Source organism: Schistocerca piceifrons, chromosome 2 (assembly GCF_021461385.2).
Source record: "Schistocerca piceifrons isolate TAMUIC-IGC-003096 chromosome 2, iqSchPice1.1, whole genome shotgun sequence".
Classification (NCBI taxonomy): domain Eukaryota; kingdom Metazoa; phylum Arthropoda; class Insecta; order Orthoptera; family Acrididae; genus Schistocerca; species Schistocerca piceifrons.
The window spans coordinates 181402776-181420094 of NC_060139.1; the positions used below are offsets into that span (position 1 = coordinate 181402776).

The window sequence follows — 17319 nt, forward strand, 5'->3', positions numbered from 1 at the left end:
TAGAGGGAGACCAAGAGATGAATACACTAAGCAGATTCAGAAGGATGTAGGTTGCAGTAGGTACTGGGAGATGAAAAAGCTTGCACAGGGTAGAGTAGCATGGAGAGCTGCATCAAACCAGTCTCAGGACTGAAGACCACAACAACAACAACAACAACAACAACAACATTCTCAAAAACAAGATTTCTATCAAATTGCTTGTGTCAGACACTTTCCATATCGATGTTGGCGATGATAATACAAAGCACAAAAATAAAGTTACAAGATAACCACTGGACAGTACCTACCTTCACAAGGCAACATTTTTAGTACTGCCAACACACACAAAAGTACATAAAACTATTTAAGCTTTCAGAACTATTAATTCCTTCATCGGGGAGGAAAGAGGTATAGGTTGGAGGAAATTAAAACTGATGGACAGGTCACTCATACTGCAGGATGAGAGGGAACAACCTGTTGTGAGGATGATAGGAGAAAGACAAACGTCCCTCATTCTGGTGCCTGAATGACCTGTCCAGAATGTTGATTAGAAAATTTATAAAATCTATAGACAACCAAGAGAACATGAAAAAAAAGATAGTATAAAAATGAATAACACATTACAGAGGAAAGTTCTGAACTACTGCAAGGAACACCCGCACAAAACAGGAGTAGTGCGTCACAAGGAAACCTTTCAATTTAGATTTGAATGTTTGAATTTATCACTTTCTCTCAGTTCTAGTGTAAGTACACTGAAAACGAAATCTGCTGTATAGTGAACCCCTTCTCACGCAGTGCTTGGAGAAATATTAACCAAGTTCCTATAATTTTTCATATAATGTTCACAGAATGAATGTTGCTATTTTAAATCTCTTCCCTGTTTGTTGACCTGTTTTCCTCATCCAATAATGTTCCAGACAATCCACACCTGCATCAAAATAACAAAGTGAGTGACAGGTAAGCTTGGAAGGGGGGAATGTTGCCAGTTTGCTGTTTGCACAAGGGCAACATGGCTCTGGTAACATCAGCTGTGAGGTACATATTGAGGACATTCACATGTTCCCTGCTAAAGTGCAGTACTGAGGTCATATTGCAGGATAATGGCAGTCTTTCTTATAAACTTCCACAGCTGTCTCCACACATTCTGAAAAAGAGAGACACCACACAGACAAAGTAAGCATGTAACAAAAGTCAAAACTACCACTTTTAAGAAAGTAATTGCTACCACATCTGACTGGTAACCATAGCTGAGGAAACAGAGCAGCTTGACAGCTGTGGAGACGGACAGGTGTGGCCAAATTAATGATCAGATTGGTTGTTGCTATGTTAGCTGTCTTTTAAAAAACTAGCTGCAAGTCATTATGTTATTTGGATCCAAGTATAAATCAAAGAAATACCTTCCATCTAGAGCCTGCTACCTAGCCTTCTAATGCTTCACATGAAAAAGAATAAATCACATTTTTGTGGGGTACACCTTCCCTGACATGGAACTGTTTGTCTGACAAATCATGTGTACTGAGATGCATCAATACTCGGTAATACAAAGCTTTCTCTAAAATTTTTGAAAACTCTGGTGTGGGAGGTGGGGGAGTAATTGTCTACAAAAAATTTTATTTAACTTTAGAACTACTGACAGCGAGTGACTCATTTTCTTTTTTTTTTTTCTCTTTCTAACTTTGGTGGTTTATTAACAGTTTCATTCTCAGACAAGAGAGGTGTGATATGTTGCACATTGTCATTCTGTCCTACATCTGCATGACTATTCTGCAATCACACCAAAGTATTTCACAAACAGTTCAAGGCAACACTTTCAAATTACTACTTGACCATTTCTCTTCTGAATAGCACACTGGAAAAATGAAAACCTAAATCTTTCCTGGAAAGTTCTGATTTATTTTATTATGACGGTCATTTCTTCCTATGTAGGTGTGAATCAACACACTATTTTGGCATTTTGAGGAGAAAGGTGGTAAGTGAAATTTCATGGAAAGATCTTAGTACAATGAAAGGTGTCTGTTTTAATGATCCTTACAACCATCCATTTATCATATCTGTGATATACTCTTCCCTATTTCAGTTACATATTTACAAAGCGATCTGCTCTTCATTGCACTTATTCAGTACCCTCTGGCAATCACATATGGTAACGATCCAATACCATGCCGCAATACCCCAGAAAAGGATGGACAAGTGTAGCGTAGAAAATCTCTTTAGGAGATCTGTTGCATCTTCTAAGTGTTCTGCCAAAACAAAGTATTCTTTGGCTCATCTTACCCACAACAGTTTCTATGTGACTGTCCCAGTGTAAGTTGTTTGTAATTGTAATCTCTACACGTAAAAGGTAATGTCCTGACTGACTCATTCATCATCAACCATCCCAAACCACAAACGACAGAAACTTTAAATTCGAGAAGCGTGAATCTTATACTGGACGGTCATTTAAAAACTTATTTATCAAAACTCCAACCCTAAGTGGGTGAAATAGGGGATTATGAGTTGTTTCTGAAAAATATCGCTATTAAAGCAATTTTGAAGCCAGCCCTATGAAAATTGGTCAGAAATAAAGAAGTGTGTGTTTCAGCATTTTTGGAAATTTAATCCTATGGCTGAAACACGGAAGTAGTTTTTTTTATTTTTTACACAACTACTAAAGCATTTTCAAAGCTACCTCTATGACCATTGGTAGTTTGACTTCTTGGTCACAAATAAAAAAAGATGTGCTTCAGTATTTTGGGAATTGAACCACTAAGGGCATGAAATAGGGGATGAGATTTTGTATGACTATATTTCATTATGAAAGCCTTCAAACTAAATCCACAAAAATTAAAAATTTTGCTTCTCAATTAGAAATAACAAAAAAACTTGTTTCACTGTTTTTAGAAATTCAACCCCTATGGAAGTAAAATGGCAGATGAAAGTTTTTATGCAAATATTTCATTGTGTAAGCATTTTTGAAGCTAAATCTATGAAAATTTCTATTTGGCTTCCCAGTTAGAAATAAAACATACGCATGCCACTGTTTCCGGAAATTCAACCCCAAAGAGGTTATTTAGGGATTGAACCATTTTATGAAAATATTTCATTGCAAATGCATTTTTAAAGTGAAATCTTCTAAAATGGTGTTCTGCTCTTGGTTAGAGATGAAAAACTACGTGTTTAACTGTTTTGGAAATTCGACCCCTAATGAGGGCGGAATAGGATCAGACTGATTCACTGACTCATCATTGCCCAGCCCAAACCACTAGGACAGAAACTTTGAAGTTTGGAGAGGGTGTGGCTCTTATGCTGTAGGAATTATTTAAAAAGGGACTGTCTGATATTCCACTCCTAAATGGGTCTAATAGGAGATGAAAAGCTTTTTGAAAGTATGTCGCTATTAAGAGGATTTTGAAGCTAAACCTACAATAACTGGTGTTTGAAAAAAAAAAAAAGAGAGAGAGAGAGAGAGAGAGAGAGAGAGAGAAAATTATGCTTATTTCTATATCGTCCATAGGGGAGTCAGTCTGTGTGACCGACAGGTGTCGTCGGTGCCAACATGAGCCGCAACTTGCATACGACTGCACCCTGCACGCTCCACAGCCACTGGCAAGGCCAACTCCACATCTCGGATGAGTCCCCCCCACCAGCAGACATACCGAGCGCACACCAGCCCTGAATGCTATATGCCTAAGGGGCTCCTAAAGCACCTAACATTGGAGCTCTCAATAAACTGTAAACCCCCTCTCTCCATGTGCCTGCTCAGACGCTGCAGAAGGTGCGGCCACCTGTCCACTCACAGGGTGAATGGGCGAGGCCAGGTAATCTGTCTCCACATTGGCCCTTCGCCTTGAGCGACGTGAACAAATTACCACCAGCCACTCACTAACAATCTAAGAGGACTGCTCACATTGTGTAGTAGATCATTTATATAGATTATGAATAGCAGACACCCTCTAACACTTTCATGGGCAGCCGCCCCACACCACTTTGGTTTCACTAGGTGACTTCCTGTCAGTTACTACAAACCATGATCTTTCTGAAAGGAAATTATTAATACATCAAACAGCTGAGACAATACTCCATAGGCACACAATTTCATTCAAATTTGTTTGTGAAAAATTGTGTCAAAATCATTTTGGAAAATTATAATTGTGCAACAAAAATAAGATCCCCTGTTGACAGCACTCATTACTTTGTGTTGATAAAGACTCAGCTGTACAGGGCTATTACAAATGATTGAAGCAATTTCATAAATTCACTGTAGCTCCATTCATTGACATATGGTCACGACACACTACAGATACGTAGAAAAACTCAAAGTTTTGTTCGGCTGAAGCCGCACTTCAGGTTTCTGCCGCCAGAGCACTCGAGAGCGCAGTGAGACAAAATGGCGACAGGAGCCAAGAAAGCGTATGTCGTGCTTGAAATGCACTCACATCAGTCAGTCATAACAGTACAATGACACTTCAGGACGAAGTTCAACAAAGATCCACCAACTGCTAACTCCATTCGGCGATGGTATGCGCAGTTTAAAGCTTCTGGATGCCTCTGTAAGGAGAAATCAATGGGTCGGCCTGCAGTGAGCGAAGAAACGGTTGAACGCGTGCAGGCAAGTTTCACGCGTAGCCTGCGGAAGTCGACGAATAAAGCAAGCAGGGAGCTAAACGTACCACAGCCGACGGTTTCGAAAATCTTACGGAAAAGGCTAAAGCAGAAGCCTTACCGTTTACAATTGCTACAAGCCCTGACACCCGATGACAAAGTCAAATGCTTTGAATTTTCGGCGCGGTTGCAACAGCTCATGGAAGAGGATGCGTTCAGTGCGAAACTTGTTTTCAGTGATGAAGCAACATTTTTTCTTAATGGTGAAGTGAACAGACACAATGTGCGAATCTGGGCAGTAGAGAATCCTCACGCATTCATGCAGCAAATTCGCAATTCACCAAAAGTTAATGTGTTTTGTGCAATCTCACAGTTTAAAGTTTACAGCCCCTTTTTCTTCTGCGAAAAAAACGTTACAGGACACGTGTATCTGGATATGCTGGAAAATTGGCTCATGCCACAACCGGAGACCGACAGGATGGTGCTCCACCGCACTTCCATCATGATGTTCGGCATTTCTTAAACAGGAGATTGGAAAACCGATGGATCGGTCGTGGTGGAGATCATGATCAGCAATTCATGTCATGGCCTCCACGCTCTCCCGACTTAACCCCATGCAATTTCTTTCTGTGAGGTTATGTGAAAGATTCAGTGTTTAAACCTCCTCTACCAAGAAATGTGCCAGAACTGCGAGCTCGCATCAACGGTGCTTTCGAACTCATTGATGGGGACATGCTGCGCCGAGTGTGGGAGGAACTTTATTATCGGCTTGATGTCTGCCGAATCACTAAAGGGGCACATATCGAACATTTGTGAATGCCTAAAAAAACTTTTTGAGTTTTTGTATGTGTGTGTGCAAAGCATTGTGAAAATATCTCAAATAATAAAGTTATTGTAGAGCCGTGAAATCGCTTCAATCATTTGTAATAACCCTGTATTTCATAAGAATGATGTTTTCTGAATCTGTGTCTAATAAATTGTCTGCTGTGAAGTATTTTATGATGTTGCAACATAGTGTAGCTTACAAAATTCTACTGCAAATCAATGTCAATGATACAGATACACAATTCAGTGGATTACTTCTATTTTCTGATAGGTATGAACTACTCATCTTTCCAGTCTTTGAGCATGAGCTTTTCATCAAGCAAGCTGTTGTATAGGATTGCTAAAAGTGTAGCTATTTCATCAACATACTTCACATGCCCCTTTCAGAGTTGACCACACTGTTTTGTTGGTACAATGCTCTGATTAAGCCTGTCCGGTGATGTACATCAATTTTCAGCATCATCATAGAAGGGGGCATTAGGTTCGATAAAAATCAATCAATGTGACAAGCTGATCGTGATGACAGCAAAAATCCTTAAAAACTGAACCAGATCTGAGTCCATTATCACAGGAAGCGTGTTTGATAAAATAATCATGTTGCACAGTATAGCTTGTTGTGCTGATATAATGTCTTTGTATTTCTGATATTTTACTACCTTTGCCACTTCTGACCAGCACACCGTCTTCTTCCTTTGCACGTGTTTGCATTGAATGAAAAAAAAAAAAAAAAAAAAAAGTTCTGTGCCTCGAGTTTTTAAGTGTCTCCCTTTTACTCAAAAACTAAAACTTGTTTATCATATGCTGTTATAATTTAATCATCACCTATCCAATAGTTTATGGGCCTAGAAAAACATGTTAATTTACTGGTCGCAATGCTTTATTTTCTTCACGTCCATCTTGTCTCGAAAATGCGTTCAATTACATCAAGTGTTTTACCTGGAAAGTGAAAATGTAAAAGATAAACTGAATGAAGCTTTTCAACATACAAAAATTTGATGAAAGTAATTTTTAGTTATGGAAATATCAAATGGAAATTATGTTTCAAGTTGAGAAATTACGAGAGGCTGCTGACATTAGTGATGTAATATATGGTGAAGAGACAGATGCACAGAACTTGTGGGATGAGCTTAACGTAAAAGCAATGCTTTTTATTTTATTTGGTACATAATCTGACCAGCTGAAACTGTTATGTCGTGTGCTGCAGCAAATGGTACATGGTATCAGCTTAAGGTAATTCATGAGCAGTAATCTGCAATAAATAAAGTAGCATTGAAATGACAGTTCTCTGATTATAAGATGTCACTATGTGATACTACAGCGCAATGTATTAGTAAAGTTGAAGCATTGGCACAGCCCCATTGCTGATTTTGGTGTACCAGTAGGAGACGGACAGCATTGCTAAAGCTTTAGGCAGAGTTCTGATAAAACATGGTTGGTTTGTTATAGCATGGGACTCTTGTGACAAAAGCAGGCAGATGTTTGATAATTTAACAGCAAGACAAGTGAAGAATGGCAACTGCATTCATTGCTGTCAATGGTAATCACAAAAGGGTTAAAAATCAGAGTCAGTGTTTGCAAAGTACTTTAAGCAAAAGGTCTGCGAGTAAGAAGAATGCTGATTGATATTACTGTCAAAAGAACAGTCATTATAAGGCTGACTGCACGAAAGACTGATGAAATTTTCAAGAGAAAATCAAGAAGCTAAACATCAAGCTCAGAGTGCAGAAATGAGGAACATTTTGGTTACTAATTGTGATACTGTTTGTCTTGCTGTTAGCACTAGGTCAAAACACATGAAGTCACACTAGGAATAGTCTTTAATGCTCAAACCATTAGGGAAGTTTGAAGTTCCTGTACAGATGGGAGATAATTCAGTTGCCTTTGCTGAAGGTATTTGATCAATGAAGTTAAATGCACTAATTAATGGAGCATGGGAACCTCATACACTGGAGGTTACACTGTATGTATCTTATATGGAGGGGGGTGGGAAAAAAACTGTTTTGAAGGGGGTATGTAGGCAGTAAAAGTTCGGAAGTAACATTTAATAATAATAAGATTGAGGTCTTTAGTATGAGGCTAGTGGCAAGTAATGTAACAGGTGAAAATCAATGATACAGAATGTTATTTTGAACGGACAATATGGAAGAAACAAATTGTGCATCTTCTGACTTACCTCTGTTATGGCACAAGAGGTTGGGACATGTAAATTTCAAAAATTTGAAGAAAATTGCTGACTGTGATATGATCCCAGAAATAAAATAAAACTTTCTCTCTCAGTATGTTAAATTGCATAGGAAGGGATTTAGATCAAATTTTCAGACTCATGCCTGTGCTCCAGGAGAATATATTCATGTTTATGTATGTGGAAAGATGCAACACACATCATTATATGGAGCTAACTATTTTCTTGTATTTAAAGATGACTGTATTTCATATAAATTTCTATATTTTCTCAAGAACAAAATTTACGACGCTTCTGTGTTCTTAGAGTTTCAACAGTTTGTAGAAAGGCAGGCAAGGAATAAGCTTAAAGTTATAAGGACTGATATTAGGACAGAATTTGTTAATGATTAACTTCATAATCATTTCAAGAAGACTGGTATCATCCATGAATCCAGCTCACCACATACACCAGAGCAGAATGGTAAAGTTGAATGTGAAATCAGATCTAAAGTGGAATGTGCTCTCACAATGCTTATCAATTAATAATTTGGACAGAAGCTGTCAACATGGGAGTCTGTACATTAAATTGCTGTCTATGTATGCATAATAGTGATGAGGTGCCTTATGAGAATGGTTCAGGAAGAAAACATCATTAAAGCATATGATGAGATTTGGTGCTGAATGCTTTTTGCAGATTCACAAACAGTTTCGGTCCAAATTTCAAAGTAAATCAAAGATGATGGTAATGGTTGGTTACAGTAACAATTATAGGCTGTATGATCACACAGCAAAGAAGATAACTTGTTCACGAGATGTGGTTTTCAATGAAAATGCCACAGAGCACACTACAACACTCAGGCCCAAGAATGTTAATACAATTATAACTTCCTGACTGCTGCAGAAGAGGAATTTGTGCAAGACCACGGATCCTATGCTACTGAAAAGGCTGCTCAGTCAGGAACAAATCTTAGAAACCGTTACGAACTTTGCTCTCCAGTTTGTTTCCAAAACCACAAGCTTTCAGGAAGGTGATGGCATCCAAAGACTCTGACGAGTAGTACAACAAACCAATGAAAGATCAAATGCCATCATTGGCACTAAATAATAGGGAGAATTTAGTTGGTCTACCTCCATATCACCAGGCTGTTGGCTGTAAGTGGGTTTACAAAATTAAACTAAACCAGGTGGTAGCATAATGAGGTATAAAGCTAGGTCGTGTCCAAAAGGGTATTCTCAGAAAACTGTACTTGATTACAGGGAAATGTTTTCACCTGTTGTTAGGTATGAATCAATTCACATTTTTTTGGTTTTGGCAGGAGTGTATTATATTGTCGTGAAGCAATTTGATGTGAAACCTGCTTTTCTCAATGGTGATTTGCGAGATGATATATTCGTGAAAAAGCCTGAAGGTTTTATTTGTGAAAATGCAAACTTAGTCTGCAACTTAAACAAAAGCATTTACAGACTGAAAGAGTCCTCAATGTTGGAATCAAAAATTTTTCCAGTTATTAAGTGTTTCAATTTCAAACAGCTTCACTCAGATAGTTGTGTATTTTGTGCTTTAACTGATGGCCAAGAACTGCTTTTATCTATTTGTTGACGATTGACTAATTATGAGTAAATCAACAACAACTATAAATAAAATACATGAAGAATTCAAAACTCATTTTAAAACTGTGCTTGGCAATCCCAGTTACTTTGTCTGCAATGAGGGGTACATTAGTCACCCCTTAGAAAAATTTCACATGAACAATTGCAAGTCCTACGCAACACCCACTAACTGCAGTTTACAGTTGCATTTAGGACAGTGCTCAGCAAATGAAGATCAGAAATCTATGGAAAATGTTCCATTTCATGAGGCTGTAGGTGGACTGATGTTTGCTGCACAATGACAAGACGTGACATGTTTTCTGTCAATCAAGTCAGTCAGTTTTTTTCTTTAACAACCCTGGGCCTGAGCACTCAACTGTTGTTAAGCACATTCTGAAGCATCTCCAAGGTACAAGAGACAAAGGTGTTAAACACAGTGGCAATAAGCTTAAACTTCTGTCACATGGCCATCTCACAGGCAAAAATGTGTTGCCAGATCCACAACAGAAGCAGAGTATGTCGGAGCATCTGATACAGTTCATCACCTGGCTTTTAGATTAGATTTACTTTCATTCCAATTGATCCGTAGTGAGGAGGTCCTCCAGGATGTGGACCATGTCAGAAAAACAACAATACACAACAAATATTTACAACTAAAACAAGTAAGCTAATGTACCATTCCACAGGTCCCAAGTGGAATGATCGTCATTTTTTAATGAACACTAAGAGTCATTTTACAAATTTTTGCACATTATTACAGGTGCTTGGAGTTAACACGGAACAACCAACACTACACTTTGTGTACAACCAAACTGCATTACAATTAATAAGAAACAATGATCATCACAAAAGGATTAAACATATTGATAAGAGGTTCAATTACATTTTAAAAAACTGAGTGATTATTCTATTCTTGTTTCTTACTTGAAGTCAGTAGATCAACTGGCAAACATGTTCACAAAATCACAGTCAAAAGAAAAGTTTCTATCTGATTGTAAATAATTATTGATTGTGTCTTTACAATCAGCAAACAAGAGTGGTAGTGTTGCACAGTATAGCTTGCTGTGCTGATAGTGTGTCTTTGCATTTCTAATGTCTTATGATCTTTGCAATTTCTGATCAGAACACGGTCTTGCATACCTTTGCATGTGTTTGCATTATTTTCAAGGAAATGTTCTGTGTCTGGAATTTTTAAGTGTCTTCGTTTTATTCAAGAAATAAAACTAAGTTTATCATATGCTGTTATAATTTAATTACAGCCTGTCCAACAAATCACACTGAAGGAACACACCAGAAATAAAAATAATTCAAAACACACTCAATTTCTTGCACTCCCTTGAAAATTAAATTAAAACTACTCACTAACTGGGATGTCAAATGAATGGGATGCTTTTTCATTTATATATTGACATAGAAAGCCACCACTAAGTACAGGAGTTGTGAATTTTTAGAACAGTGCCCAATACTTAACCAATACTTCTGTACTTATCCGCCTGTGTTATAATTAATTCACAAGTTGGGCCATCCTCTACCATATCTAAATTTTACCAAACGAAGGTGCCGTAACATGTGGGTAGTAATAGCCACTTACTGTTCCATCAGTTGATACTGTTGCCCCAGCACCACTCTTTAGACATTCTGCACATTCACTTGCTATGCCTCCTGGTTTCAGTGCCTTCTTCACTCTTGTGAAGTCAACTGCTTTCGTCACATGGGGACAGCACTTACCACCTGCATTAAAAAAAATTTTCAATAATATCAAAAACTGAACAAACAACTGAAAAGAAATTTAAATACTTTTGACTATAAACTTCTCCTGCAAAACTAAACTACAGATTTGTACATCATCGTCCTACATTTTGTAAAACATTTCATACATAAATCTAAGTAACGGTTTAACACTCTTACTGATTAATATAACAATATTTCCTTAACTATTGTTTCAACACTGAGTATCATCACACAACAGCCATAAACTAAGCAAAGCATAAGCTCAATGTAGAATACACACTCTTACCTGTAGCACTAGCCTGATTTTCATCATTAGAATCTGTTGAATCAGCTCCATTTTGCAAGGATGGCTCTTGTTGACGGCTCTTCTTCTTTTTTCCCATGTTAAAATTTAAGTGTGCTCTGGCTACCTGAAAACTGAATGTAAAAACATGTGTGTTACAAAAGCTCACCATGGAACCGTTTACAGCTAAGACTGAGTGAGGGACTGAAAGTGTTCTCCTCCTCCACCCCCCCACCCCCCGATACCTTGTTTGGGTTGACAGACTGACCTCTAACATAGACCAAAGTCTAGATTACGATGAACTATGGTATGGAATTGGTAAGGCAATTAATGTGACTAAGGAATACGAATTGTGATAGAGAAACTGATCTATAGTGAAGCCCTTGGTCTATGATGACTCCAAATTTAACTCATTTCTCACTATCGAAACAGAAACTGCAAGATAAGTTCAGGAAACTGTATTAAATAATACACAAATCACCAAATAGTCTTTTCACACATGTTTAACAACATATACCACACATACACTTTTAAAAAATCATATCACACCAACAACGATGTCAACATGGCAGATATTTGTATACAGAACTGCGGCATTGCTACAGGTCAATCTGTTACCAAAATATTTTTTAGTCACACTCACTAGCTTCAACTCACTACCAAACCGTCAGCTTCAGTCTAATCTGCATAATGGACTGCATTACAAATCAGTCTTTTACTCAGGGTGGGATGCAATATATAGAGGGACATGGGGGTGGCTCACATTCAAATCCTCCTTTCTCAGGCAGTCTCAAGTTCTCGCCTGTTTATGCTCCAGCCAACTACCATGAGATATAGGTCCACACTCTTATGACATTTATTACGACACACAAAGAAACATCATAGGCGTTGCGTCTGAAACATATGTCACAGTTAAAAGAATACATCAATGGACTGCACTATTCATTAGACCATAAGCAGAAGGGAAAAGCGAACAGGGGTGTCACTACATAACTCCTACCATATATGTGCATCAGAAAGGCCGATGACTTAATGAAAAACATATTAAATTACCTTTAAATTTAAGGAAACACAATGCCTAATATTCAACCTTCTTCTGTGAAGCATTCTCTGAGAACTGTGCAGAAAGCAGGAGTTTATTTGGTCCTTCTATAACTCAAAATAAATTTGTTGTTGACAGGTGTCAGTAGTGTGGGTGGAGGGGTTGGGGGGAGGGGTGAATCTGCTTTTCCATGTACACAAGCCATCACTCTGTGTTTGGCTCTCCACCTCTACCTCATGTAACCTATCTCTGCACTTATCTATCAAACAAGCAACACAGAGAATGTTTGTCATCAAAGAAAGCTGTGGTTGGCTGATGCCTGATCCCCACCACTCAAATCACTGAAACTATCACAATTTAATCATACGATGTCATCCAATAATACAGTTGTACATCCAGGTACCAGCATTTTTATTTCTTTTACAATTATAATTAAATCTTCCACTCCAACATATTTGCCAATCTATCCGTTTACTTTCCTATCTCTTCCACAATTCCTAACATACCACTCTCCATTATCTGGAAAGCAATTCTCAGGTAATTAATGGTATCTTTTTTTATTAATAAAATTCCACGAGTCTCTGCTGCGAGTTTAAATTAGCAAACACTGATTTTTAGACACACCAGAGGCTTAGTTCTGACAGGTCCTCCTATTTTACAAAGACCATCCAGGCCACTTACTCTTGTTTATTTCTTTCCTTAACCACCCACTCATCTTTAATTGTCCCATCAATCAGTTTAATAACTTTATTAATAATTTGTACAAGTTTGTTTCCAGTGTGTTATTTACCTGTTGTTTCAGTTTTATCATTACGGATCTTCAGGCCAACTTTCAAACTTATTAGAACACAGTAATATCAACTTAACAACATTGTGTCCTGAAATGACTTGTTTGGAACTGTGGTAACAGGTCTTCTCCACATCAAGAATAAGCTCAAATGGAGTCTGTATTGGGTCAGTGTGTGGTAATAGTAAGTCCCCTTCAAAATCTTGGCTCTGTCAACAGTCTAATCAGCAGTCGAGCCAAGGTATCAGTTAGTCTGAAAGGTGATAATTCACTTGTGAGTTGGTGAAGCTAACAAATGTGAATACAAAATAAAGATTATGATAACTGATTGATCTGGAGCACAGACCAGGCTCCGTGTTCCCTTCATATTTAATGTACCTTTTGTTATGAACAACTGTCAACTCCAAAGTATATTCAGAGAAACCGTAATACAATGTAAACAAATCACCAACTGCAAAAAAATGCATGACTGGGATGGAGTGCTCTTCAAAACACTCATTCCTTATACGAATGCCTATGCCTCTTGCATAACCCCCCGCCCCTCCAGAACCAGCACCTCTTCAACACCCATACAAAGCTGCTGAGGAGCTTTCTGCATTATTACCGATAACACAGTTGTTATTAGTGCTTGGGAACAAAGATTCCTGTGGGTATATTATGACAAGTAGATAAATATTAGGAATACGGAAGTGTCCGATTCCACCCGTCTGCTTTGCCCCATGACGTCATCAATATGGTGGAAATTACTAATCTAAGCGACTCCAATATGGCGTCTATGATATCACTACACACACACGGCAACAAACACGAAAATACGTATAAACTAGACAACAACATCTCCCTCCAAAAATACAATCGAAGTAACGGGACAACAGCAGGAAATTGGGGTTTTTCGTATGATATCACACGGCAACAAACACGAAAATACGTATAAATAAGACAACATCTCCCTCCAAAAATACAATCAAACTGATGGGACAACTGCGGGAAGTGGGGAGGGGGGGGGGGGTTACAAGCTAAACATAACATTAAAAAAAAAAAACTCACCACCATCCCAAAGCCACAAGACAATCAGATATTCCCCTTGACCACAGCTGACGGTACCAAAACACCTATATAGGTCAACTACAACTACTGATACGTAAAAACCAACACCTTCAACTACGAAAAACAAAAACACAACACTTCAAAAATTAAAAACTCAAACATCCCTACGTAAATTAAAACACATTCAACACACAATAAATACACAAAACATCACAACTCGAGAAAAACAGACCCAAAGAAACAATTACTTACCACCAACAAATTTCAGTTAGCAAAAAAAAAAATCCCACCACACACACACACACACACACACAGACACACAGAGAGAGAGAGAGAGAGAGAGAGAGAGAGAGAGAGAGAGAGAGAGAGAGAGAGAGAGAGAGAGAGAGCGCCATAAAACACAACAAGGCAACATCTACAATCACAACCAACTCAAATTCCGCGTCGTAATGACGTCACACACCACCCCACCTTATATCATGGCTCAAAGCTGATGAGCGGAATCGGACACTTCCGTTGACCCTAAATATTTAATCAATTTCAAAGGATCAGATGATAAATTCTGCAATTCTGACATCGAGCGTGAGCCCAGTGGTTTAGCTGTTTTGCAACTTTTGTAGAGTCTCCAAAATAAGAAGACACACCTGCACTGTTTCATCTAGCACTCACTCAATCTCAGAGCTACTGGTAGAAAAAGTGTAATCTTGCAAAGTTGAAGCACAGTGAAGCCCAATCATTGTACAAATATGTGGAGGAACAACTGGAAAAATTAATATAGCACATATCTAATTCAACCAAGGTGGCAAATGACTTAAGGAAGTACACTCTTCTGCCATCAGTAAAACAACATAGGCCTACATGCATACAGCTGGCAAAGGCTCAGATAATTTGTTTATAAGTCGCCATGCCAATGAAAAGCTATTCTATTCATTAAACAAAAACATAACTAGGCAGAATCATAGTATGTTGGTCAGCATGAAACTCTAATAATTGTTTGCTCTTTACAGATTAGATAAATGTAAGAATTATGAATAAACCACTGTTCCAAAGTGGATGTTTTTAAATTTAAGCTAATTCATTCTACACTAGCCAACTGGTGCTTTTCTAACAATTTATAAACACTTTTCTTTATGAAAAGAAATATGACACTGCAATATCAACATACTGAACATACTGGCCACATATCCAGCATCATGTCCTCTAATAGCTTTTTTATTTGTTATTCAAGGCTAGTTACAATTTTGTGTTAAGAAACTGATCTTCAAACGCTGAGAAATAATGCGTCAAAAGTGGGTAATTGGTCTTTGATGTCTTTGCAAATTAACTACAATACCAATGAGCTACCGTGCCCGAGTAGCCACATTTGCGGATAAGGAATAGAAGTAATATTAACAACAATCTCGAAAGATTCTGTAAATTCAGGAAGGGGGACGCATACCTTAAAAGGCGCAAGAAAATTGACATAGTTTAAAAGGGTGGCATACTAGCACAATTTGTAGGAACAGTATCAAAATAATTATTTGCCTTGTTACTGTTTACATAATAGAGCACCATGCATCAAGGCGAAAATGTTACGAATGGCAGCAACTGCTACGTGCTGTATTCCTCAGGTGAGTTATACATATTCAGGTGCTTTGTCTCATGCTCAGTCTGACCATTTTGACTACAGGGAATGACAATTACTTGTTTACTTCACTAAATGTCACGAATCAATTTTCACGAGAAGTGCCACACCAAACGATGGCAGTGGTAATTCACCTTCCATTAAGTGTCACCACAACAACACAACGTAGCCCTAGAAGTGCTCACTCACAGATGTTCACAGTATAGACACAACATAAGCCTGCAAGACTATAGACCAATCTGGCATTCGGTGACTACACCAACATCAATTATCTTTTGTACGGAGTAACTTCAATTAACAGTGTGCCACAAGTAGGGTTTTCGGTAACCATTCCACAACATTTTACTCACAAGCGTTCGCTTAGACAGGATAGTACAGTTCCACACGAATAGCTGACAACGTCTTTCACCTTTTTTAAGTTATCGACTTACGAGAAAATGTCATTATTTTAATTCTGTACTGATATATCTGTTCCAAAGTTGGGCATCACGAACACCATCACCTTCGTACGACAACCTCATGGCAACTATCAGAGGGGTTACAAGAACAGCGCTTGCAGGTCTAAAGAGTTAATCTCTGGTGAAACGGCGCTAACTTTCAAATGTAGTTACTAGATATCGTGTCTGGTTAGCCTGGTACAAAAACTTTTTTTTTTATTTGATAAGTTTTGGCGTCCTCCATGTTCAATGTGCTACAGATGTAGCACTAGTTGAGTGAGGAATGAAATAAAGCATGGCCTGTGTGGACGCCAGACAAAATTCTACTAATATGATTGAGAAATCATAAATCATAGATAATCGACATGCGTATTTCTCCAACTGTGTTGTTTTGCTAAAAGAAGCCAATAAAATAAAAAAAATTCTCTCAGCACATGAATCCTTGGTCTTCTTAAGGAGTCACGTCACTTGACATGCAATGAAATATAGTCGTTGGTCTATACAAAACTGCTTTGGGGAAAGTGCCATAAAATATAAATACGTATTCGGAACAGTACAGGAAAATTCGCAGTTGAGAGACGAACCTTTCATTAAGTTTTCAACATATGGGTACCACTAATTCTATCAAAATATTCATTACCCACAAGTCGAATTTTTTTCGGCTCCGTTGTACAATTTTGGGCCAAGTTGTGTTGTTAGATATGTTCAGAAAACAAATGATTAACGTATAAGCAATAAAAACTAAAGCAAAGGAGTGCTTTTCTCTTCGCCTACTTTGCTACCCTCTTATGTGTGCTGTTTGTTAAGATTCATAAATACGTGACAAATGTTAAAGCACGTGAATAAATTGATTATCAAAATAATAGGAAAAATTACACTGAGTGTAGCTTGATGGCTAATTGAGTAAGAATCAGACTATAAACTCAAACCTGTGAGTTCAATGCCAGGTTGGTATCAGAGATTCTTCTGTCTATGCTTTGAGTATAATATGCGAATAATAATCTCGTTCTGTAGTTTAGCTTCCTTGTTTAAACGCTAGATCCACTGTGTCTGGCTGGGTAAAACAATTCACACGTCTGGAAAAGGTAAGTTCATAAAATCTCCTTCTTCTTTTTCTTCTGATGAGTAGGCAGTTAGGATATTCCTGTCGCGTAGTGAGTTGTTACAAATGTTTTCTTGGATTTCCAATGCATCTCCTACCAACTGGTCTATATGACAAAAGTCATTTAG

General features: G+C 37.9%; 1 protein-coding gene across 6 annotated transcripts in view; it reads right to left on the reverse strand.

Annotated features, from left to right (window-relative positions):
• LOC124776406 (ubiquitin carboxyl-terminal hydrolase 45) overlaps positions 1-16173 on the reverse strand; it is a 168732-nt gene extending 152559 nt beyond the window's left edge. For 3 of the 6 annotated variants that reach the window (XM_047251389.1, XM_047251385.1, XM_047251390.1), the window contains exons 1-3: positions 16003-16163; positions 11156-11286; positions 10730-10869 (exon numbers count right to left, since the gene is read on the reverse strand). In XM_047251389.1, the coding sequence (XP_047107345.1) occupies positions 10730-10869; positions 11156-11252 (237 nt within the window). In that variant the 5' untranslated portion in view covers positions 11253-11286; positions 16003-16163. Of the gene's footprint in view, positions 1-10729; positions 10870-11155; positions 11287-15711; positions 15888-16002 lie in introns of those variants that run through there. The other 3 variants (XM_047251386.1, XM_047251387.1, XM_047251388.1) reach the window with 3 other exon arrangements.
• Between the last annotated feature and the right edge of the window lie 1146 nt (positions 16174-17319).